The sequence below is a fragment of the Scyliorhinus torazame genome, chromosome 27 (assembly GCF_047496885.1).
Source record: "Scyliorhinus torazame isolate Kashiwa2021f chromosome 27, sScyTor2.1, whole genome shotgun sequence".
Classification (NCBI taxonomy): domain Eukaryota; kingdom Metazoa; phylum Chordata; class Chondrichthyes; order Carcharhiniformes; family Scyliorhinidae; genus Scyliorhinus; species Scyliorhinus torazame.
Genome location: NC_092733.1, coordinates 8389625 through 8414481, shown reverse-complemented (window position 1 = coordinate 8414481; position 24857 = coordinate 8389625). Strand labels below are relative to the sequence as shown.

Here is a 24857-nt window from a genome sequence, read left to right as displayed (position 1 = left end):
CACTCACTCAGACACACATCAGTCACACTCACTCAGACACACACTCACTCAGACACACACTCATCAGTCACACACACACATCAGAGTCACACTCACTCAGACACACACTCACTCAGACACACACACACATCAGAGTCACACTCACTCAGACACACTCACTCAGACACACACTCACATCAGAGTCACACTCACTCAGACACACACTCACTCAGACACACATCAGAGTCACACTCACTCAGACACACACTCACTCAGACACACACTCACTCACTCAGTCACACTCAGAGACACACACTCATTCACACACATCAGAGTCACACTCACTCAGACACACATACACATCAGAGTCACACTCACTCAGACACACACTTTGAGAATTTTCTCTGCTCTGGAAACAATGGTTGGTATTCTGAAAGGTTTTGTTCTGATAAAGAGTCAGAGTGAAGTGTATGAGAAAGGACGAGCTGGGGAAATCCCTAAACTGGGGGCGAAACATCTTTAATTGTCTTGGTTAATGCTGCTAAGTTTCACCTGGTTCCAAACCCCACCACCCCCCTGCAAACTTTAAATGGACTCTTCCAAACAGCAATTCTGGAGGCAATTCTTTGTCCTGTGACTCAGTGGGCTGGGCAAAGTGGTTATACCAGGAAAGGGATCGAGCCGGTTACAGTTGCGACATGAGCGGCTGCTGATAGGACAGGGCAGCTGTCACAGTGGAAGCACAGCAGCAGCCCAGAGTTAAGTCAGTGTGAGTATGGGGAGAGGGTCTGGGTCTGGGTCTGGGTCTCCCCTTGTTCAGGCAGCTCCAGCAGAGAAACTGGATGGATGTGGTTTTGTCTCAATTTTATTTTCGGATCCAGTGGAGGACTGGTGGGATTTCCTTGGTCCTTTAATGATACAATCTGAACTTATTGTTGAGATGGTCTCATTGATTCCTGCCTTCCAGTTACTCAGCCCCCCATTACTTTTTCCTCTATTTCTGTGTTGGAAATGAACTTGCACACATTGATTAAAGTTCTGATCTGGCGCGACTGTCTTTGAATCCCCATAATCGGTGCCTAATACTTAGCAATACGTTGAGACTCAGTCACCTTGCTCCTGGAGAGATGCTGTGTGCTGGTCAGTGATGTGTATGAAGTTGGGGGGGGGGTTGGGTTGGGGGGGAGACTGATTGGTTTGGCTGTACCCTAGGCCTTTGCGTACTTTTATTTTCCAGCACTTGGCATTTATCTGGTTTGAGCAGTTATCACACGACACTGCCGAGGGAAGGTCATGGTTACACAATTCCAAATCCACACGCTCGCCCACCCAGAAGGACAAGAGCAGCAGATACCTGGGAACCCCACCACCTGGAGGTTCCCCTCCAAGTCACTCACCGCCCTGACTGGGAAATATAAAACCGTTCCTTCGCTGTCGCTGGGGCAAAATCCTGGAAACCCTCCCTAACAGCACGGTGGGTGTACCTACATTGGCTCAAGAAGGCCGTTCACCACACCACTCAGATCAGGGTGGAGAATGAATGCTGGCCGAGTCAATAAAATAATTATTTTAAAAAACATTAACATCCTTGTAAGTTTATGCCTCCGCCAATTTGTTAAAGAGTCTGTTCTTGGGTTATGGGTATCACTGACGAGTCTGGCATCTAGTGCCCACCCCCGGTTGACCTTGTGAAGGTGGGTGTGAGCCCCCTTCCGCCTGAACCATTGTGGTCCATGCGGTGACAGTGCCCCCCCCGCCGCACATTCTCATTGTTTTTCAGATGCTGAAGTCCGATTGTTGGCACGCGCTCGCTCCTCTGATTGTCGCCTGTTTCGCGTCTTCCGTGATCGCTGACATGTCCTGTTACGACGACGACGGGCAGCCCGTTGATTGGTAAGTTTGAGGCATTTGCCATTCGCACCCGGTAACTTGTTCAACTAAAGCCTGAGCTGTAAGCACCAGGAAATTGCGATTCGATCAGGGGCAACACATCACCCAGGAGAGCTGAGGAGTCCAAAGTGGTTTAGTTTGAAGATTTAAAGTGCGATGTTGAGAAGGGAAAATTCGAATACAACACATACATATGGGGCTGGATTGACCGGTTTGGCGACTGTGTCCCCCCCACGCCGGTGTGGGAACGGTGGCGTTTTAGGAAAACTGTTGCAGTTTGGGAATTGCCGGGTCCGAGGCTGCACGTGTACACGGCGGCGGTCTGGGAATTGCCGGGTCCGAGGCTGCACGTGTACACGGCGGCGGTCTGGGAATTGCCGGGTCCGTGGCTGCACGTGTACACGGCGGCGGTCTGGGAATTGCCGGGTCCGTCGCTGCACGTGTACACGCCGGCGGCCTGGGAATTGCCGGGTCCGAGGCTGCACGTGTACACGGCGGCGGTCTGGGAATTGCCGGGTCCGTGGCTGCACGTGTACACGGCGGCGGTCTGGGAATTGCCGGGTCCGTCGCTGCACGTGTACACGGCGGCGGTCTGGGAATTGCTGGGTCCGAGGCTGCACGTGTACACGGCGACGGCCTGGGAATTGCCGGGTCCGTGGCTGCACGTGTACACGGCGGCGGTCTGGGAATTGCCGGGTCCGAGGCTGCACGTGTACACGGCGACGGCCTGGGAATTGCCGGGTCCGAGGCTGCACGTGTACACGGCGGCGGCCTGGGAATTGCCGGGTCCGAGGCTGCACGTGTACACGGCGGCGGTCTGGGAATTGCCGGGTCCGTCGCTGCACGTGTACACGGCGGCGGTCTGGGAATTGCCGGGTCCGTGGCTGCACGTGTACACGGCGGCGGTCTGGGAATTGCCGGGTCCGTCGCTGCACGTGTACATGGCGGCGGTCTGGGAATTGCTGGGTCCGAGGCTGCACGTGTACACGCCGGCGGCGGCCTGGGAATTGCCGGGTCCGTGGCTGCACGTGTACACGGCGGCGGCCTGGGAATTGCCGGGTCCGAGGCTGCACGTGTACACACCGGCGGCCTGGGAATTGCCGGGTCCGAGGCTGCACGTGTACACGGCGGCGGCCTGGGAATTGCCGGGTCCGTGGCTGCACGTGTACACGGCGGCGGTCTGGGAATTGCCGGGTCCAAGGCTGCACGTGTACACGGCGGCGGTCTGGGAATTGCCGGGTCCGTGGCTGCACGTGTACACGGCGGCGGTCTGGGAATTGCCGGGTCCGAGGCTGCACGTGTACACGGCGGCGGTCTGGGAATTGCCGGGTCCGTGGCTGCACGTGTACACGGCGGCGGTCTGGGAATTGCCGGGTCCGAGGCTGCACGTGTACACGGCGGCGGTCTGGGAATTGCCGGGTCCGAGGCTGCACGTGTACACGGCGGCGGTCTGGGAATTGCCGGGTCCGTGGCTGCACGTGTACACGGCGGCGGCCTGGGAATTGCCGGGTCCGAGGCTGCACGTGTACACGGCAGCGGCCTGGGAATTGCCGGGTCCGAGGCTGCACGTGTACACGGCAGCGGTCTGGGAATTGCCGGGTCCGTGGCTGCACGTGTACACGGCGGCCTGGGAATTGCCGGGTCCGTGGCTGCACGTGTACACGCCGACGGCCTGGGAATTGCCGGGTCCGAGGCTGCACGTGTACACGGCGGCGGCCTGGGAATTGCCGGGTCCGTGGCTGCACGTGTACACAGCGACGGCCTGAGAATTGCCGGGTCCGAGGCTGCACGTGTACACGGCGGCGGTCTGGGAATTGCCGGGTCCGTGGCTGCACGTGTACACGGCGGCGGCCTGGGAATTGCCGGGTCCGAGGCTGCACGTGTACACGGCGACGGCCTGGGAATTGCCGGGTCCGAGGCTGCACGTGTACACAGCGGCGGCCTGGGAATTGCTGGGTCCGTGGCTGCACGTGTACACGGCGGCGGTCTGGGAATTGCCGGGTCCGAGGCTGCACGTGTACACGGCGACGGCCTGGGAATTGCCGGGTCCGAGGCTGCACGTGTACACAGCGGCGGCCTGGGAATTGCTGGGTCCGTGGCTGCACGTGTACACGGCGGCGGTCTGGGAATTGCCGGGTCCGAGGCTGCACGTGTACACGGCGGCGGCCTGGGAATTGCCGGGTCCGAGGCTGCACGTGTACACGGCGGCGGTCTGGGAATTGCCGGGTCCGTGGCTGCACGTGTACACAGCGACAGCCTGAGAATTGCCGGGTCCGAGGCTGCACGTGTACACGGCGGCGGCCTGGGAATTGCCGGGTCCGAGGCTGCACGTGTACACGGCGGCGGCCAGGGAATTGCCGGGTCCGAGGCTGCACGTGTACACGGCGGCGGCCTGGGAATTGCCGGGTCCGAGGCTGCACGTGTACACGCCGGCGGCCTGGGAATTGCCGGGTCCGTGGCTGCACGTGTACACGCCGGCGGTCTGGGAATTGCCGGGTCCGTGGCTGCACGTGTACACGCCGGCGGCCTGGGAATTGCCGGGTCCGTGGCTGCACGTGTACACGGCGGCGGCCTGGGAATTGCTGGGTCCGAGGCTGCACGTGTACACGCCGGCGGCCTGGGAATTGCCGGGTCCGAGGCTGCACGTGTACACGGCGGCGGCCTGGGAATTGCCGGGTCCGTGGCTGCACGTGTACACGCTGGCGGCCTGGGAATTGCCGGGTCCGTCGCTGCACGTGTACACGGCGGCGGCCTGGGAATTGCCGGGTCCGTGGCTGCACGTGTACACGCCGACGGCCTGGGAATTGCCGGGTCCGTGGCTGCACGTGTACACAGCGGCGGCCTGGGAATTGCTGGGTCCGTGGCTGCACGTGTACACGGCGGCGGTCTGGGAATTGCCGGGTCCGTGGCTGCACGTGTACACGGCGACGGCCTGGGAATTGCCGGGTCCGTCGCTGCACGTGTACACGGCGGCGGCCTGGGAATTGCCGGGTCCGTGGCTGCACGTGTACACGCCGACGGCCTGGGAATTGCCGGGTCCGTGGCTGCACGTGTACACGGCGGCGGCCTGGGAATTGCCGGGTCCGTGGCTGCACGTGTACACGCTGGCGGCCTGGGAATTGCCGGGTCCGTGGCTGCACGTGTACACGCCGGCAGCCTGGGAATTGCCGGGTCCGTGGCTGCACGTGTACACGCTGGCAGCCTGGGAATTGCCGGGTCCGTGGCTGCACGTGTACACGCCGGCGGCCTGGGAATTGCCGGGTCCGTGGCTGCACGTGTACACGCTGGCAGCCTGGGAATTGCCGGGTCCGTGGCTGCACGTGTACACGCTGGCAGCCTGGGAATTGCCGGGTCCGAGGCTGCACGTGTACACGGCGGCGGCCTGGGAATTGCCGGGTCCGTGGCTGCATGTGTACACGGCGGCGGTCTGGGAATTGACGAGTCCATGGCTGCACGTGTACACGCCGGCGGCCTGGGAATTGCCGGGTCCGTGGCTGCACGTATACACGCTGGTAGCCTGGGAATTGCCGGGTCCGTGGCTGCACGTGTACACGCTGGCAGCCTGGGAATTGCTGGGTCCGTCGCTGCACGTGTACACGGCGGCGGCCTGGGAATTGCCGGGTCCGTGGCTGCACGTGTACACGCCGACGGCCTGGGAATTGCCGGGTCCGTGGCTGCACGTGTACACGGCGGCGGTCTGGGAATTGCCGGGTCCGAGGCTGCATGTGTACACGGCGGCGGCCTGGGAATTGCCGGGTCCGTGGCTGCACGTGTACACGGCGGCGGTTTGGGAATTGCCGGGTCCGAGGCTGCATGTGTACACGGCGGCGGCCTGGGAATTGCCGGGTCCGTGGCTGCACGTGTACACGCCGGCGGCCTGGGAATTGCCGGGTCCGTGGCTGCACGTGTACACACCGGCGGCCTGGGAATTGCCGGGTCCGAGGCTGCACGTGTACACGGCGGCCTGGGAATTGCTGGGTCCGTGGCTGCACGTGTACACGGCGGCCTGGGAATTGCCGGGTCCGAGGCTGCACGTGTACACGGCGGCCTGGGAATTGCCGGGTCCGAGGCTGCACGTGTACACGCCGGCGGCCTGGGAATTGCCGGGTCCGAGGCTGCACGTGTACACGCCGGCGGACTGCAGCGGCCACGTCCTGCTTCCTGGCAGATACCACTCGCGGACCCGGCCAGCGCAATAGTCCTCCCCTTCGGCCGGCTCGCGCGCCCCCGGCCGCCCCACCACAGTGCCCCCAGCCCTGAATAATGCCCCCCCCCCTGCCCGCGGATCGGCCCTCCTCTGACTGTCGTGGCGTTGGACTGAGTCCACAGCCGCCTACGGGTGAGACCACGCACGACCGGCGCCGTCGGGAACACGGCTGGGCGGGGCGGAACATCGTGGGGCGTCCCTCAGGCAATGGGCTACGGCCGTGGAGATGTGGCGAGGCGTACTCTGTGAGTACGCCGCTTTGGAGGGGGCGGAGCATCGCAAAAGCAGCACCTCCCCCGATTCTGTTGGGAATTTGGATTTTCCGCCCCGTCGCTGAACGAGAATCCAGCCCATGACCCATGATACGTGCGGAGGTTTACTGTCCGTTGATCTCTCCCATGTCTTTAGGATGTTCAGGTTGGGAAGCTGAAGCTAGCAACCTCAGAGTCTCCTCACTTGATCCGTGCTTCTTTCCTCTGATTGTCCATTTATAAATTGGGAATAGTGGGAAACGCCTGCCAGTCACTTGTGCATTATGTCTTCCCATCCAGTTGCCTAAATACCCCCAAGAGATACATACCCAAACTTCTGATTGCACCTGGTCCATTAAGTCACTTCATTGCTTGTCTCATGTATCTCAGTAGCTTCACCAGACAGTTTTTATTTAGAGAAGCAAGCAACAAGACTTGTGCTCGGGGGAGATTTACCCCTCGCTGGGTGACTCCGATACTAACAATCGATCTTGACTGAGCCGTACTTGTGCCATCTCCAGGAGGTGCTTAGAGAATTCCTTAAAGTGAGAGAAAGAGAGGGAAATAAAGCTATTTCTGAAAAGCCACTGTCCAGCCTGTTTTCACCAGCTATCAACTTTCGAATAGTCTCAGAACAACCATTCAGCCCCTCAAACCTGTTCCACCACTCAATAGAATGATTCACTGGAACGGTGGCTGATCTTAACTCGACCTACCAGCATTGGTTCCAAAGGCCATAATACCCTCCCTCAAAGAAACAATGGAATGAAATGAAATGAAAATCGCTTATTGTCACGAGTCGGCTTCAACTGAAGTTACTGTGAAAAGCCCCGAGTCGCCACATTCCGGTCCCTGTTCGGGGAGGCTGGTACGGGAATTGAACCGTGCTGCTGGCCTGACTTGGGCTGCTTTCAAAGCCAGCGACCTCCCTTACTGACACCAGTAGAAGGAGCAGGGGAGGTGGGGTGGAAGCACCCATTATAATAGGAGATATTGAATCAGATGTGTAACATATGGGTGACTTGGTCACGTCTACGATAGTAAGAGCTGTTCAAGCAGATAAGAGTGAGGGGATAAAACTGATTGAAGTGTTGTACAGCATTGGTTTTCAAGTTGAGGGAAAAGACGGACCTTGCATTTGTCTTGTACACTCTATTCTCCAACGCCCCCAGCGAATTCCACGTGGTCAAAGCAAAGCAGTCTTTTCCCAGTCTTTGCGTGTTGATCTACAGGGCTGGTGCTTGTTTAAGCTACTAATGTTAAAAATATGTATTTGTTATAACGATCGCGCTGTTTTCTGAGGGTCAAAGGCCCCTCAATGTCACCTTGGTGCGTCGGATGAGGGAGCGCCACCCCTGCTGACACCATCAATGTGCTAATCAGTGAACCATTCACGTGACGACCAGAGGGTGAACTAGCTGCACTAATCTTTTGTTTCATCCAACAACTGGTATCTTTCCCCTAAACTTCCTCCTCAACCCCTAACCCATCGATGAGGCTCCGAGGTGAGGTGTTTTTTTTTCTTTTAAGAAATCCACTGGTGTCAGGAAATAATGTTTTCTGAATGGGATCGAGCAATCAAAGGAAATCATGACAGTGAAACTTTTTTTTAAAAAGCAGAAGTTTGTTGATAGTTTCGAAATCAATAAGTTTAACGTGACTATCATTTTGTGGTGTGAATTAATGTGCTCGTAAGCATTTGTGCTCAAATTGATAGCCATTTAAAAAAAAAAAAAATGTTTTATTAAAGTTTTTCCAATGGGCGTTTTTACATAACAAAAATAGAAATACAGATAATAATAAAAAATAACAATCAACATATCCCAAAGCTTACAGTGAAACTACTTACACAACAGATTAATTTTTTAAAACAGAACAAGGTGTGTTTTGTCTCCAAGTCCATGCCCAACTCACATTATATCAACAGTACCCCCACCTGAACCCGCCCCCCCCCCCCCGCCCCTCCCCCCCAGGATGCTGCTGCTGCTGACACTTACTGCTCCCCTAGAAAGTCAAGGAAAGGTTGCCACCGCCGGGAGAACCCCATCAAGGACCCTCTCAAGGCGAACTTTATTCGCTCCAGGCTGAGGAACCCCGCCTTGTCGCTAACCCAGGTCTCCACACTCAGGGGATTCGAGTCCCTCCACATTAGCAAGATCCGTCTCCGGGCTACCAGGGAGGCAAAGGCCAGGACCTCGGCCTCTTTCGCTTCCTGCACTCCCGGATCCTCCGACACCCCAAATATCGCTACTGTTGGACTCGCCTTCACCGGAGTGTTCAAAATCCTAGACATCACCCTCGCAAACCCCTGCCAGAATTCTTTAAGCGCCGGGCATGTCCAAAACATATGGGCATGGTTCGCCGGACTCCCTGCACATCTCGGGCACCTGTCCGCCACCCCAAAAAACTTACTCATTCTTGCTGCCGTTATATGTGCGCCCGATGCACCACCTTAAACTGAATTAAACTGAGCCTGGCACATGATGAGGAGGAGTTCACCCTGCCCAGGGCATCGGCCCACAGGCCCTCATCCAGCTCCTCACCCAGCTCCTCCTCCCACTTGCCCTTCAACTCCACTGAGGCTTCCTCCACCTCCTGCAGCTCCTGATATATGTCCGACACCTTCCCCTCCCCTACCCAGATGCCAGACACCACCCTGTCCTGGATCCTATGCGGGAGCAGCAGCGGAAATGTCCCCACCTGTTTTCTAAGAAAGTCCCGAACCTGGAGGTACCTGAACACATTCCCCGGGGGCAGGCCGAACTTCTCCTCCAGCGGCTGCATGCTAGGGAAAGTCCCATCTATAAACAGGTCCCCCATCCTCCTAATACCTGCCCTATACCAGCCTTGGTATCTCCCATCCAACCTACCCGGAGCAAATCTGTGGTTATTCCGTATCGGGGTCCACACCGAGGCCCCCTCCTCTCCCCTGTGTCTCCTCCACTGCCCCCAGATCCTCAGTGCCACCGTCACCACCGGACTAGTGGTGTATCGCGCCGGCGAGAACGGCAGCGGAGCCGTAACAAGTGCCCCTAGACTGGTGCCTCTACACGACGCCGCCTCCAACCCCCCCCCCCCCCCCCCCCCCCCCCCCCTCCTCCATCATCCATTTCCTGATCATGGCCACATTGGCCGCCCAGTAATAACCGCAGAAGTTCGGCAGAGCCAGTCCTCCTCCTCTCTCCCCCCCCGGCTACGCTCCAAGAGCACCCTTTTGACTCGCGGGGTTTTATTCGCCCACACAAATCCTGTAACAATCCTATTCACCCGCTTGAAAAAGGACTTGGGGATGAAAATGGGGAGGCACTGAAACACGAAAAGGAGCCTGGGGAGAACTGTCATCTTCACAGTCTGCACCCATCTCGCCAAGGAAAGCGGGAGCATATCCCACCTTTTAAATTCTCCCTGTATCTGCTCCACGAGCCGGGTTAAGTTGAGCCTGTGCAGGGCATCCCAGTTCCTGCCCACTTGTATCCCCAAGTACCGAAAGCTCCTCTCCACTATCCTGAGCGGGAGCTCCCTCAGTCTCTCCTCCTGGCCCCTACCGTGGACCACGAACAGCTCACTCTTCCCCACATTCAACTCAAACCCCGAGAACCTCCCAAAGTCCCCCAGGATCCGCATGACCTCCCCCATCCCCTCTAACGGGTCCAAAATATACAACAGCAGGTCATCCGCGTAGAGGGAGACCCGGTGCTCCACCCCTCAGCGTACCAGTCCCCTCCAATCCCCCGAAGTCCTGAGCGCGATGGCCAATGGCTCAATGGCCCACAGATACTCCCACTCCACCCTGTCAAAGGCCTTCTCCGCGTCCATCGCAGCCACCATCCCGCCCCCCCCCCCTCCTCCGAGGGCATCATGATAATATTCAGGAGCCTCCTCACGTTCGTGTTCAGCTGCCTGCCCTTAACAAACCCCGTCTGGTCCTCCCCAGTCGCTCCCGGGACACAGTCCTCTATTCTGGTGGCCAGAACTTTTGCCAACAGCTTGGCATCCACGTTCAGGAGCGATATCGGCCTGTGGGACCCACACTGAAGCGGATCCTTCTCCTTCAGGATAAGCGAAATCAATGCCTGCGACATTGTCGGAGGGAGGGTCCCTTTCTCCTTTGCCTCATTGAAGGTTCTCATCAGGAGCGGGCTCAGCAGCTCCGAGACTTCTTATAAACTTCTGCGGGGAAGCCGTCCGGGCCCGGGGCCTTGCCCGTCTGCATGCCTGCCAGCCCCCTGACTACCTCCTCCAACCCAATCGGGGGCCCCAGTCCCTGCACCCGCTCTGCCTCCACCCTTGGGAACCTCAACCGGTCCATGAACCGCCTCATCCCATCCCCCTCCCCGGGGGGGTCCGACTCATAGAACCTCACGTAGAACTCCCTGAAGACTTCATTGACCCTCTCTAGGCTCAGCACCATGTTGCCTTCCCTATCCCGCACTCCCCCAATCTCTCTGGCCGCCTCCCTCCTGCGCAGCTGGTGCGCCAGCATCCTGCTCGCCTTCTCCCCATACTCACACACTGCCCCCTTCGCTTTCCTCAGCTGCACCTCCGCCTTCCCCGTGGACAGCAGGTCAAACTCTGCCTGTAATTTCCGGCGCTCGTTCAACAGTCCCCCCTCTGGGGTCTCTGCGTACCTCCTATCTACCCTGAGTATTTCTCCCACCAGTCTCTGCCTCTCCGCCCTCTCCTTCTTCTCTCTGTGGGACCTAATGGAGATTAACTCTCCCCGAATGACCGCCTTCAAAGCCTCCCAAACCAGTGCCACCGTCACCTCTCCTGTGTCATTCGCTCCCACATAATTGTCAATACTCCTCCTTATCCGCCCGCACACCTCTTCGTCCGCCAGCAGCCCCACGTCCAGTCGCCAGAGAGGGCGCTGACCCCGTTCCACCCCCAGTCGCAGGTCCACCCAGTGCGGGGCATTGTCCGAGACCGCAATGGCCGAGTATTCTACCCCCTCCACCCTCGGGATTAACGCCCTACTCAACACAAAGAAGTCTATTCGTGAATAGACTTTATGGACATGGGAGAAAATGGAAAACTCCTTCGCCCTTGGCCGCGTAAACCTCCAGGGGCCCACTCCCCCCATCTGGCCCATGAACTCCCACAAGGCCCTGGCCTCCGCCGGCCTCTTTCCCGTTCCGGACCTGGAACGATCCAAGCTTGGATCCTAGACCGTATTAAAGTCCCCTCTCAAAATCAGGTGACTTGTCTCCAAGTCCGGGATCCTACCCAACACGCGCCTCATAAAGTCCGCATCGTCCCAGTTCGGGGCATATACATTCACTAACACCACCCGAGCCCCTTGCACCTTCCACTCACCAATATATACCTGCCCCCCTTGTCCGCCACAATGCTCCCCGCCTCAAATGCCACTCGTTTACTGACCAAAATAGCCACTCCTCTGGTCTTTGAGTCTAACCCCGAGTGAAACACCCGCCCCACCCATCCTTTCCTTAGCCTCGTCTGGTCCGCGAGCTTTAAGTGCGCCTCTTGCAACATGGCCACGTCTACCTTCAACCCCTTCAAATACGAGAACACGCGGGACCACTTGACCGACCCATTCAGCCCCCTCACGTTCCACGTGATCAGCCTGGTTCGGGGGGGGGGGGGGTAACCCCCCCCCCCCCCCCCCCCCATCCCGCCGACTAGCCATCTCCCTTTTTCGGCCAACCGCGTGCCCCCGCCTCCCTCCTCCAGCTCTCCCCCCGGCGGCCCCCTCGCCCGACTCTCCATCCATACCCCTCACCTGGCTCCCCTTCAGTCAGCAAAGCAGCCCCCCCCCCCGGCCAAGCATCCCCCCCCCCCGCAGGGTAGAGGGGCAAGCGCCATCTGGGACCTCCCCGTGCGCCGGACAGCCCGTCCCGGGCGTTTCCCACCCCCTAGCACCGAACACCTGGAAAACAAAACACCTGGAAAACAAGCAAAACAAACAACAAAACCCCAACCAAACGAGGGCAGACATGCCCATAAACTTATGCTTTACCTGCCGTCCTCCTCTCGGTCCCTCCCCACCCGCACATTTCACCCCCATACAACAGTCCCTTAGTTCAGGTCCAGCGCCTCCTGCCTGATGAACGACCACGTCTCGTCTGGGGTATCAAAATAGTGTTGCCTGTCCTGGTATGTTACCCACAGTCTCGCCGGGTGCAGGAGCCCAAACTTCACCCCTTCACCGTAGAGGACCGCCTTCGCCCGGTTAAACCCTGCACGCCTCCTCGCCAGCTCAGCTCCCAGGTCCTGGGAAATTCGGATCTCGCCATTCTCCCACTTACTGCTCCGCTCTTTCTTCGCCCACCGCAGGACTCGCTCCCGGTCTGCCAAGCGCTGAAACCGTATCACCATCGCCCTCAGTGGCTCGTTTACCCTCGGCTTTCTGGCGAGAACACTGTGCGCCCCATCCAGCTCCAAGGGCCGCGGGAAGGCCCCCCGCACCCATCAGCGTCCCCAACATTGTGGCCACGTACGTGCTCGCGTCCGCCCCCTCAGCTCCTTCAGGAAGGCTCAGGATCCACAGATTGTGGCTCCGAGATCTGCACTCAAGGCCATCCAGCCTCTCCTGCCATCTGTTATGGAGCGCCTCGTGCGCCTCCACCTTCACCGCCAGGCCCAGGATCTCGTCCTCGTTCTCCGCCACCTTCCTCCTCACCTCCTTGATCTCCTGAGCCTTCTGGGTCACCACAATTCTCTCCATGGAGGCCAGCATCTCCGTTTTCAGTTCCATGAAGCAGTTTTTAAGGAGCTCCTGCTGTTCTCTGGCCCACTGGGCCCACACCTCCCGATCCTCTCCGCCCGCCATTTTGTCCTCCCGGACCTTCTCGACCTTTTCCCCCGGGGTCGCGCGTCTGCTGGCTCAGCTCCTGGTCCTCTCCATCCACCAGCGCGTGGGGGCGGGGGGGGGGGGGCTCAAACATTTTTAACTTATAATTATAAACACATTGTTAACACTTGATTATTAATACAGATTCTTACAACACTGGGAATAATCAGCTTGTATCCTCCTCAGGAAACAAAAATAACATGACTTGTTCACCTTGACTGAGGTTCAAGATATCTCGACTTTAAATGACAGGCAGCGGTGTTAGCCAATTATTGGCGGATACTTCGCCCACCTCAAAATAAGTTCGACAAGGAAGTCTAAGTTGCATAGACTAGGCTTGTATTCTCTTCTTGACAAGTTCTAGCCCAATTGGCTGTTTACCAACAGTTGGTTAAAGTGGGCTTTCAACAGGCGACTCGAGAAGCCATTTTGGGAGACCGGGACAAACGAGAGATGTTTACATAGAACATAGCCCACGATGTTGCGCCGACCATTTATCCGAATCTAAGATCAACCTCACCTACGCCCCTTCAATTTACTGCTGGCCATGTGCCTGTCGAAGAGTCGCTTAAATGTCCCAAATGACACTGACTCCACCCCCTCTGCTGGCAGTGCATTCCACACACCCACCACTCTCTGTGTAAAGAACCGACCTCTGACATCTCCCCTATACCTTCCTCCAATCACCTTTAAATTATGTCCTCTCGTGACAGCGGTTTGACAAGCTTTTTCTAATCACTGTTAATTGCTGCTTTTTGCTGTTAATTGACACTTTAGCTTTTTATTCTGATGTGCGACCTTTTTAATGGTTAATTAACTTTCCGATTCACCATTTAAAGTCATATGGTTAAGTCTCTAGGACCTGGAGTCATAGAATCATAGAATTTACAGTGCAGAAGGAGGCCATTCAGCCCATCGAGTCTGCACCGGCCCTTGGAAAGAGAACCCTACTTAAGCCCACACCTCCACCCTATCCCCGCAACCCCACCTAACCATTTCTTTGGACACTAAGGGTCAATTTAGCATGGCCAATCCACCTAACCTGCACATCTTTGCGAGGAAACCGGAGCACCCGGAGGAAACCCACGCAGACACTGGGGGAACGTGCAGACTCCAAGCCGGGAATCGAACCTGGGACCCTGGCGCTGTGAATTTCTCATGCAGAACTGGTTGTAATCAGCATATATTTCCATTCTCGAACAGAGCACACTGAGGGAACCTTCCCCTTCTGAATAAGATTGATGCTTTAAAATCTGTTTATGGAATGCGGGCTTCGTTGGCGTGGCCATATTTATTGCCCTTGCCTGGTTGCCCCTTGAGAAGATGGTGGTGAGCTGCCTTCTTGAACAGTGGCAGTCTGTGTGGTACAGGTACACCCACGGTGCTGTTAGGGAGGGAGTTCCGGGCGGCACGGTGGCACAGTGGTTAACACTGCTGCCTCACAGCACTGAGGACCCGGGTTCGATCCCGGCCCCAGGTCACTGTCTGTGTGGAGTTTGCACATCCTCTTCATGTCTACGTGGGTTTCACCCCCACAACCCAAAGACGGATTGGCCATGCTAAATTGCCCCTTAATTGGAACTTTTTAAAAAAAGGTAGGGAGTTCCAGGATTTTGATCCAGTGAAGGAACGCCGATATATTTCCAAGTCGGGATGTTGTGGAGCTTGGTGGGGGGGGGTGGTAGAGATCATGGGTTTGGAAGGTGCTGTTGAAGGAGCCTTGGCGAGTTCCTGCAGTTCACCTTGTAAATGGTACTGAGTGTCTATAATAATAATCGCTTATTGTCACAAGTAGGCGTCAATGAAGTTACTGTGAAAAGCCCCTAGTCGCCACATTTCGGCGCCTGTTCGGGGAGGCCGGTACGGGAATTGAACCCGCGCTGCTGGCATTGTACTGCATTACAAGCCAGCTGTTTAGCTCATTGTGCTAAACCAGCCCCTATAGCTAAACTAGACGCTAAAGTGATGGATTAAACGGGCTACTTTGTCCCAGATGATGTCGAGCTACTTGAACCTGAGTGAGTGGGAATATTGTGTTGCGGCCTCCTATCCACCAGGAGTGGTTGATTTGGGCCTACCCAGACCACATTATGGGACAGTGTTCCCTTTTCTCCCACACTGCCTTCATTGTTAACTTCTTGTTTCCTTCCCCTAACCCCTCTACTTCCAGGTTCATTATTTACAAGTTGCCTAAACACGTCAATAAAACTGGCTTAGGATACAAGTACATGGACGCTTCAACCAATGGCTGGAGAGCAGGGAAACACTCAATAAATGATACCACGTGTGCTGTGGGAGCGACTCTTCAGCAATACTACAAAAAAGCCAAATATCAGGTAATTGAAAAGGCGAGTGACTCACTGAAATCTGCAAGTAGATGTTGAAACGCTTTATTGACCATGTGGGGCACATGTGAAGGACTTCTCAATATCACAGATCCATGTAGTGGAATATCTCCGAAGGCTGCCCCATAACATTATACAATTCCCCCACCACCCCTCAAATGTGTTCTCCCCTCCGATCCAAATGCTGCAAATGTCGTTGCACAAATTGAACTTCGGAGGGTAATTTGGAAAAAGCAGGGCGAGCGGGACACATTGATTATGTTTTTCAAATGAGGTGCCACTCCTACAATGGACTGAATGGCCTCTTTCTGTGCTGGATCATTCGATGATGTGGTACTCCTACAGTAGCTGAAGCCGGCATAGGGAGGGGAGCTGGGCGGTTGTTGCCCCAGGAGGGACAATCTTATGGGGGCCGAAACCTTGGGGCCTTATTAGTTTGATTGATCCAGCATGTCTTCAGTGTCGTGGGCTGGTCTGAGGGTGCCTGAGGGCTCGGGACCATGGTCAGGGACACTGGGCTGGTGCAGTGATCACTGAGCAGTGATCCCGTGCTCTGTAATATTTAAGTAGGTTGGTGAACATCCAAAGCACAATCTGTAATCTGCTACAAGTTACCCTGACACCTCGAAGCTAGTGGTTGAGATCTGAAAGAATGGCTCATGGTTTTACAACCTTAATAAAGTTGCTGACCAAAGTATTTTTCTTCCCCCATCATCTTCTGGATCCCGTGCCTGATCTGTATCTTAACCCCACCCAACTGCCTTAGTTCCCTGTTCCTTAATGTGCTTACAGAGCAAAAAACAAATCAATCCCAATGTTTAAATTTTCAATTGACCTCCGGTCTTAACACCTTTTTAGTGGCGAGGGAGCAATCCAGATTTCTATTCCCGCTGTGTGAGCTGGTGCTTCCCGAGTCACCCCTGAACTGCCTGCCGCTCATTTCAAGGACTCCCCCCACCAGAGGAGGCAGCACGGTGACACAGTGGTTAGCACTGCCACCTCACAGCATCAGGGTCCGGGGTTCGATTCCAGCCTTGGGTGACTGTCAGTGTGGAGTTTGCACGTTCTCCCCGTGTGTGCGTGGGTTTCCTCCGGGTGCTCCGGTTTCCTCCCACAGTCCAAAGATGTGCAGGTTCGGTGGGGTTATGGGGATACGGGAGGGGAGTGGGCCTAGGTACTGCGCTCTTTCAGAGGGTCAGTACAGACTCGATGGGCCGAATGGCCTGGAGGCCATGTCGGGATTCTATGGGATCCAGAGAATACAAGCCTAGTCTATGCAACTTGGACTTCCTTGTCGAACTCTAGAAATAGTAGATCCATGGGGGTCATTTTCCAAAATTCTTTGGACTCTGGAATGATTCGAAAAGATTGGTGGGTAGTTAATATAACCCCACTATTCACAAAGGGAGGTAGAGAGAATACCGGGAACTATAGACCAGTGAGTCTAACATCAGTCATCAGGAAGTTGCTAGAGTCCATTATCAAGGATTTCATAGTACAGTAGTATAATCGGACAAAGTCAGCATGGATTTACAAATCTACTAGAATTCTTTGAAGATGTAACGAGTAGATTTGACCAGGGAGAACCGGTGGATGTGGTTTATTTATACTTTCAGAAAGCTTTCGACAAGGTCTCACATAGCAGATTACTATGTAAAGTTAAAGGGGGCGATTCTCCGAGCCTGCGCCGGGCTGGAGAACTGGCGCAACCGCGCCACGATGCCCCGGCGCCGGCGCGCGATTCTCCGAGGTGCGCATTTGGCACGGCGCCGGCCACGGGCCGCTGGAATCGGTGGGGCCGCCGATTCTCCGGCCTGGATGGGCCGAGCGGTCGCACCAATACGACAAGAGTCCCGCCGGCGCAGTTCGCCTCTGGTCGCTGCTGGCGGGAACTCTGCGGGAACGGTCGGGGGGGGGGGGGGCGGCCTGTGGGGAGGGGGTCTCCTTCACCGGGGGGGTAGGGGGGCCTCCAATGGGGTCTGGCCCGCGATCGGGGCCCACCGATCGGCGGGCTGGCCTCTCTCTCCGCTCCAGCACCGTGCTGGACCTCTATTGGGGCCAGAATCGGTCGTACCCGGGCCCGGTTCGCGCGGTCGTGAAACGCGACGGTGTTCACGATGGTGCGAACACTTGGGCTCCATATCGGAGAATCGCCCCCAAAGTGTATGGGATTACGGGCAGTTATTCAGATGGATAGAAAGCTGATTAACAGACAGGAAGCAAAAGTTGGAATAAATGGGTCTTTTTCTGATTGGCAGGCAGTGACTAGTGGGGTACCGCAGGGACCTGTGCTGGGACCCCAACTGTTCACATTATATATATGTTTTTAAAAAATAAATTTAGAGTACCCAATTATATATATTTTTTTCCAATTAAGGGGCAATTTAGCGTGGCCAATCCACCTAATCTGTACATCTTTGGGATGTGGGGATGAAACCCATGCAGACACTGGGAGAATGTGCAAACTCCACACGAAGAGTGACCCAGGGCTGGGATTCGAACCCGGGTCCTCAGCGTTGCAGTCCCGGTGCTAACCACTGCGCCACCGTGCTGCCCTGTTCACGTTATATATTAATGATTTGGACGAGGGAACTAAATGTAGTATTTTCAAATTTGCAGATGATATAAAGTTGGGTGGGAGGGTGAGCTGTGAGGAGGATGCAGAGATGCTTCAGCGGGATTTGGACAGGCTGAGGGAGTGGGCAGGTGCATGGCAGATACAGTAGAATGTAGAGAAATGTAAGGTTATCCGCTTCGGTAGCAAAAATAGGAAGGCAGATTATTATTGAATGATTGTAAATTGAGAGAGGCGGGATACTCAGCGAGACCTTGGTGTCCTCGTGCATCAGTCGCTGAAAGTAAGCGTGCAGGTGCAGCAGGCAGTAAAGAAGGCAAATGGTGTGTTGGCCTTCATAGCGATAGGATTCGAGTATAGGAACAGATGTTTTACTGCAATTGTATAGGGCGTTGGTGAGGCCACACCTGGAGTATTGTGGGCAGTTTTGGTGTCCTTATCTGAGGAAGGATGTTCTTGCTCTCGAGGGAGTGCAGCGAAGGTTTACCAGACTGATTCCAGGGATGGCGGGACTGTCATATGAGGAGAGACTAAGTCAGTTAGGATTATATTCATTGGAGTATAGAAGAGTGAGTGGGGATCTCATTGAAACTTACAAAATACTAACAGGATTAGACAGGGTAGATTCAAAAAGAATGTTCCCGTTGGTGAGGGAGTCCAGAACTAGAGGCCATAGTTTGTGGATAAAGGGTAAACCTTTTAGGACTGAGGTGAGGAGAAATTTCTTCACCCAGAGAGCGGTGAATCTGTGGAATTCGCTACCACAGAAAATAGTTGAAGCCAAAACATTGTGTAATTTCAAGTAGGAATTAGATACAGCTCTTGGGGCAAAAGGGATCAAGGGATATGGGGGGGAAGGTGGGTATTGAACTCAATCATAATGAATGGCGGAGCAGGCTCGAAGGGCCGAATGGCCTCCTCCTGCATCTATTTTCTATGTATGTTTCTGTAATAGCTCTGGCATCGCTCGGTTTGGATTGCCTGGCACAGAGTGGTTGGGAATTCTGTGGGAGCTATGGCAATAATGTTCTCTCTTTGGAACTACAGAGCTGTAAATACAGTGACTGTGTTCAGACAATGTGTAGCTGTGTTGGGCAGGGAGCACTGTCTGTATCGTATCACTTGGTTGTGTTGAAGAAAGCAAGTTGGCGAGGTGGGGTTTCCAGAATTTGAGGCAATAAGAAGCAGTTGGAAGCATTTCTACATTCACTCTCTATATTGTGTTCCCAGAATGACGATGTGGCATATGTGCTCTACAACGACCAGACCCCTGCCGACTCTGAAAGTTATGGTGGTCATACTAAAGGTGATGGTCATCGACTGTGCCGTGGTGGTTGTTAATTATGCTCCGGGTCATAGGCGTCTCCAAACGTAAAATTGTGATAGTTAGCAAGCTTGTTTAAAATGGGCTGGATCACAGGGCTGTTATTTTCCACTTCTTGACTGCCCTGTGTCTCTGAGATATGCGATTGTTTTATGGGTTTTTGTAAAAGGTGCCCCCGTAAAAGGTTACGGGAATAGGATGGAGGATTGGACCTCTTTCGGAGGGTGGGCCCAGACTCGATGGGCCGAATTGCCTCCTTCTGCCCTGTAGGGATTCTATGATTCCCATGGCCACTTGCCTCCAGTTCTGACCCTGTCCCTACTCCACTGCTGAAACATGTATCCTTTATTTTGATACCTCACTGCTCCATTCCCTTTCGGCAATCTCCAAACCGAAGTTCACCCAAAACTTTATCCTTACTTGTAACAAAGTTTCATCCATCCATCACTCGCTGGCCTTCTAACCAACAACGACCCAAATTTAAAATTCTCATTTTTGTGCTCTTTATCTCTCTAACCACCTCCATCTCTACAATCCTCCGAGAACTCTACAATCTTCCAATCTTGACTTCTTGTGCATCGCCCTGATCTCCCCTGCTCCTCCATTGTTACTGTGGTAACTGTGCTGAGGCCCCAAACTCCGGAACTCCCTCTCGTCCTCTCCCGTCTCTTCTCACAACCCCCCTCTGGCTATTCGTCCTAAATATCTGCTCCTCGGTACAGCAGAGAAAGAGGTCATTCGACCCATCGCATTGACACTGGCTCTCCAAATGTGCAACTGGTCCTGTGCTATTCCCCCCCCCCACCTTCTCCCCGTAACCCTGCACATTCTTCCATTTCAGATAACCGTCTAACTCCTTTTTGAATGCCTCGATCGAACCTGCCTCCTCCACACTCCCAGGCAGTGCATTCCAGAACTTAACCACTCGCTGCGTGAAAAATCTTTTCCTCCTGTTGCTTTTGCTTTACTGTAAATCTGTGCCCACCCCCCAACCCCCCCATCCCCCTTGATCTTGACCCGTTCCCGAACCGTTTCTCCTCCATCTATTCTGCCCAGAGCCCTCATGATTTTGAAAACCTCGATCAAGTCTCCTCTCGGCCTCCTTTTGCCCAAAGAAAACAATTTCTGCAAACCATCTTTGTAACTTGAAGTTCCTCATCCCTAGAATCATTCACAGGAATCTTTTGCGCATGCTTTCCAGTGCCATCACATCCTTCCTAAAGTGTGGACACAATACTCCAGCTCAGGCTAAATTAGTGTCTTGCTCTAATACTCTATATGTCCCTTAATAAAGCCGAGGATAATCACTCTTAAACCTGTCCTGTCACCTTCTGCAGCACAATGTCCAATTTTATTTGACAATGCTCCTCTGATGCACCTTGGGGCATTTTAATCCATTAAAGATGCTCAATAAATGCATATTCTGGTTGTGTTCCATGTGTTACCGATGGGGTGGGATTTCCCTGCCCCCTCTGGGGTGTATTCTGCAGCGGAGGAGGGAGATGGTTTGGCAGCGGGATCTTCTAGCGGGGTTCCCTGTTGAACGCACCCTCGCCGCTGCAAAACCTGCCAGCACAAATAGCCAGAACCCCCTTCTGCCCATCGCCTTTTGGTGCCCCATTGAATCAGGAATTCATTGGCGGGATGTGAAAGCTTTGTCTTGTCTCACTTATCCACAACGTGCGAGTTGGAAGAATATACGGCCGCTGGAATGTTTACATTTTGTTTGTTTATTTCCCTCCTAAATGCAGGCGTTGTCCTTCTGGATCAGAAACAAGGCTTCTGGTTGGTTCACAGCACCCCACACTTCCCAGCCAAAGCTGGCCAACTTTACACGTGGCCTCACAGCGGAGAGAGAAATGGCCAATCCCTCCTCTGTGTGACCTACCTGTACTCCCAGTTCAAGGATATTGGTGAGAGCAAATGTTGCTTTTTCCCCCCCCTGCTAAGCCCCTCGTTGGCTGTGTTGGTGAATGCACCGGGTGGGGAGGCCCCAGATTGAAAATGAAATGAAAATTGCTTATTGCCACAAGTCGGCTTCAAATGAAGTTACTGTGAAAAGCCCCTAGTCGCCACATTCCGGCGCCTGTTCGGGGAGGCTGATACGGGAATTGAACCGTGCTGCTGGCCTGCCTTGGTCTGCTTTCAAAGCCAGCGATTTAGCCCTGTGCCAAACCAGCCCCTTTCGGTTCCCTGATCTGTGAGTCGCCTGATCTTGGTTACGATAGCGATGCACTGGTAACTAGGGAGAGGAGCATTTAAACAACAGGAAATCAGCCTGAATTCTTACTCTGAATCACTGTTGATTGGCTGGGCACAGGTGGGCCCACGAGGTCTTGGATCAGCTGACCTTACAGTGCCTGTGGTGATGTGGCTAGATGATTTAGTAGTGAGGTTGATCAAGGGCACCCAGAGAGTGGTGAGACTGTGGAACTCACGGGCCCAGGGAGTGGTCGAGGTGAATAGTGTCAATGTATTTATGGGGAATCTGGATAAGCACAGGAAGGAGAAAGGATTAGAAAGATGTGCTGATAGTTTGAGATGAAGGCTTTTGTAGAGCATAAACAGCCAGCATAGAACAGTTGGGCCGAATGGCCTGTTTCTGAAGACTACGGAAGATACCGGACATCTGCGAAACTCCAACCTTCGAGAGAGAGAAAAATCAACTCCCATTTGTTTTTTTCCACGTGTCTCTTGCTTTATGATTGGTCTTGAATTTGTTTTATTTCAAGTCTTTGAAGGATTCGTTGTTAAAGTTTCCTGAAAGGTCTAACCCCGCTATGTTGCCTCTTGTAGGTACGCAGTTGTTGTACAACAACCCTCACGTCTACGCTCATTCGCTGCCGCACCCCTTCGATTTAGACCTGGTGAACATGACCAGGGCAGCGGCTGGCAAACGGGTGCAGGGCCCCCCCTGGAAGAACGAGGTCACCCTCACATCGGCAGCAGGAAAACACTTCACCAGTTTTGCAAAATACAGGAAATTTGGAGATGGTAACAGCTTTCCCCCGTTGGCACTGTCCCCCTCTTCGTTCTCTCTCTCTCCCTCGCTCTCTCTCTCGCTCAGTCTGATCCCTGAATCTGCTTTCTGCAAATTAATCTCGGGCATTTCCTGACTTGCAAACGCTCCCAGTTGACAGGCACTTTCGATGCCACACTACTTGGATTTGTTCCATCCAATTGGAAGCGGGTTCAACAGCAACTTTTGTAAGTTAATTGGATATATATTTGAAAATAAAATTGTCAGGACTGTGGGGAACTGCATTTAGCCCAGTTAGCTGGAACGCTGGTTCATGCTGCAAAGTGAGGACAACAGCATGGGACTGGATGCCATTCGGCCCATCGGGTCTCCATCGACCCTCCGAAAGAAAACCCTACCGAGGCCCACTCCCTCGCCCCATCCCCATAACCCCACCAAACCTTCTAGACACTAAGAGGCAATTTATCACGGCCAAACCACCTAATCGGCACATCTTTGGGCTGTGGGAGGAAACCGGAGCACCCGGAGGAAACCCACGCAGACACGGGGAAGAACGTGCAAACTCCACACAGATAGTCACCTAAGGCCGGAATTGAACCCGGGCGCTGTGAGGCAGCAGGGCTAACCGCTGTGTCACCCTATTGAATCTGCTGAATTCTCACCACTCTCTGCTCATGATGCTTCCCTTGAATTCCGAACCGGATTTAATGGTGGCAATTGAATGTTGCTGATTGGGATGGAAGGGATAGAGATCTTATTGATCATTGCTTCCTTGATATCTTCTTGCGTTGCAGATTTGTACGCTGGCTGGGTAGCAGAAGCCTTTCAGAGTGACCTGTTTGTTCAGACATGGCCAAACTCTGTACACACTCTCCGATCCAACTGCAGCATGACGTACGCGGTGTACAACGTGAGAAATATCACATTCGGCGCCAAGATCCGCTTCGATACTCACATGGACCACTCGAAATGGTGCGTGACCATTCCGGGGGCAGGCGCGAAGTGGACTTGCATCGGTGACATCAACCGAGATGAGGCACAGGAGCACCGCGGAGGTGGAACTGTCTGCACTGATGACCCAGTCGTCTGGGACTCTTTCTCGAGTCTGGTTGCATCCTGCGAGTTCTGTGCGTGTTCTTGCAGTGAGAAGGAACGGAGTCCTGTCTGAGCTGGGGTTCCGATGGAGGTTTCGGGGTAAATCTGGAGCCGCTAACTTTCCTTCGCTTTTGTCAGGCCACGTTTAGAATTTTGTTTGTAAATTTGTGTCCAGAAACCATTTTGATAACCGGCGATAGGCCGGAATCCCATTCGGAGTGCTCCCGAGTCATTTCCAGGCCTTGCCAAGGTTTGCTTCAAACGGTTAATCCCGAAATTTTCCTTTGGACCCGCCTTATGGATGGGAATTCAAACCGAGGCCCCGAGACTCCCTCAGAAGCCCGTGAAAGATCCTCTGGCCACTATTTGGATAAGGAGCCAGAGGAGCTGGCCCTAGTGGTGTGTCCTGTAGGTATTCCTCAATCAATATCATTCAAGCAGATTGTATAATCAGTGATGTTTCCGGGAGATTGCTGTGGGTGCAATTTGCCTGCTGAGATTCCTACATTACAGCAGGGCCCAGGCTTCAAAACTCCTGTAAAGCCCTCTCAGGTTACGAAAGGCGCTATGTAAATGCACCAGTTAGTTTTCCTTTGGTTCCTTTCCCTAGTATGGAGTTCTGAAACCTTATTGTGTTGAAAGGATTGCCCAGATTCAGCCCACCGAAGTGTGTCGGTGTGTCCAGGGAACGCACTGGAAATCCTGCGGCCTATGGAGCTTCGAACTACTGACTTGCTGGTCCATCCTTTGCCGTGTGGCTGAGGTTAATGGTGGTATTCCTGCTGTGGTGTAATGGCTAATCCGGGTCATTGCTTTGGATCTTCCTGACCACGTGGAACCCACAAATATACTGTTTAATTTGTAGCACTGAATGTCCTTTACTGAACGCTGGGTAAATTGTAACCTGGCGATGCTGTGTAACACAATAAATCCCGTTTTTAACCTGTCATTGGACCTAATATATCGTTTCTGGCCTGGTTTTATTTGTATAACCTCCTATAAATTAAGTGTCACAGAATCAGGCTTTCTATCTGCCAGGATGCCCTGGGACAGTGCACGGTCCATTCCAGCTCCACTTGTCCCAGAGTCACAACGCAAGTGAATTAACCAATAATTCTTAGAAAAATACCCCAAATCTTCGGCCATGGCTGCCCAATAATTACAGTGACCAGGTTTGTATGTTTAAATACAATTACTGTTTATCTATAACAAGAACTGTAACCAAATATGCAGCAAATACGACTGGTTAACGATTAACAAATTTCTAATTCCCCACTTTAATTTACCCTCCACACTAGCACACGGCAGACAAACACAGAGGGATGGAAAGGGGTAAAAATAATAAGCAAAAGGAAAATAAAGAGTCTTTGCTTCCGATGACGGTTTTTAGCATGCCC

General features: G+C 54.0%; 1 protein-coding gene across 3 annotated transcripts; it reads left to right on the top strand.

Annotated features, from left to right (window-relative positions):
- Positions 1-634: 634 nt before the first annotated feature.
- Positions 635-24419, top strand: LOC140403180 (deoxyribonuclease-2-alpha-like). Of its 3 annotated transcripts, XM_072490902.1 has the most exons (7): positions 635-748; positions 1760-1872; positions 15312-15477; positions 19292-19367; positions 21137-21298; positions 22182-22379; positions 23160-24419. In XM_072490902.1, the coding sequence occupies exons 2-7, from the start codon at positions 1760-1762 to the stop codon at positions 23531-23533; spliced, it is 1089 nt and encodes a 362-aa protein (XP_072347003.1). In that variant the 5' UTR covers positions 635-748; the 3' UTR covers positions 23534-24419. The 3 variants fall into 3 exon arrangements, with proteins under 3 accessions (XP_072347003.1, XP_072347004.1, XP_072347005.1); XM_072490903.1 differs by lacking the exon at positions 1760-1872 and having other exon boundaries at positions 638-748; XM_072490904.1 differs by lacking the exons at positions 635-748; positions 1760-1872 and adding an exon at positions 7702-7832.
- The last annotated feature ends 438 nt before the right edge of the window (positions 24420-24857 follow it).

Coding starts and splice junctions, on each gene's coding strand:
- LOC140403180 (XM_072490902.1), top strand. CDS start 1,760: ATGCTGAAGTCCGATTGTTGGCACGCGCTCGCTCCTCTGATTGTCGCC. Junction 15,478..19,291: donor ACAAAAAAGCCAAATATCAG/GTAATTGAAAAG, acceptor TTGTGTTCCCAG/AATGACGATGTGGCATATGT. Junction 22,380..23,159: donor ATACAGGAAATTTGGAGATG/GTAACAGCTTTC, acceptor CTTGCGTTGCAG/ATTTGTACGCTGGCTGGGTA.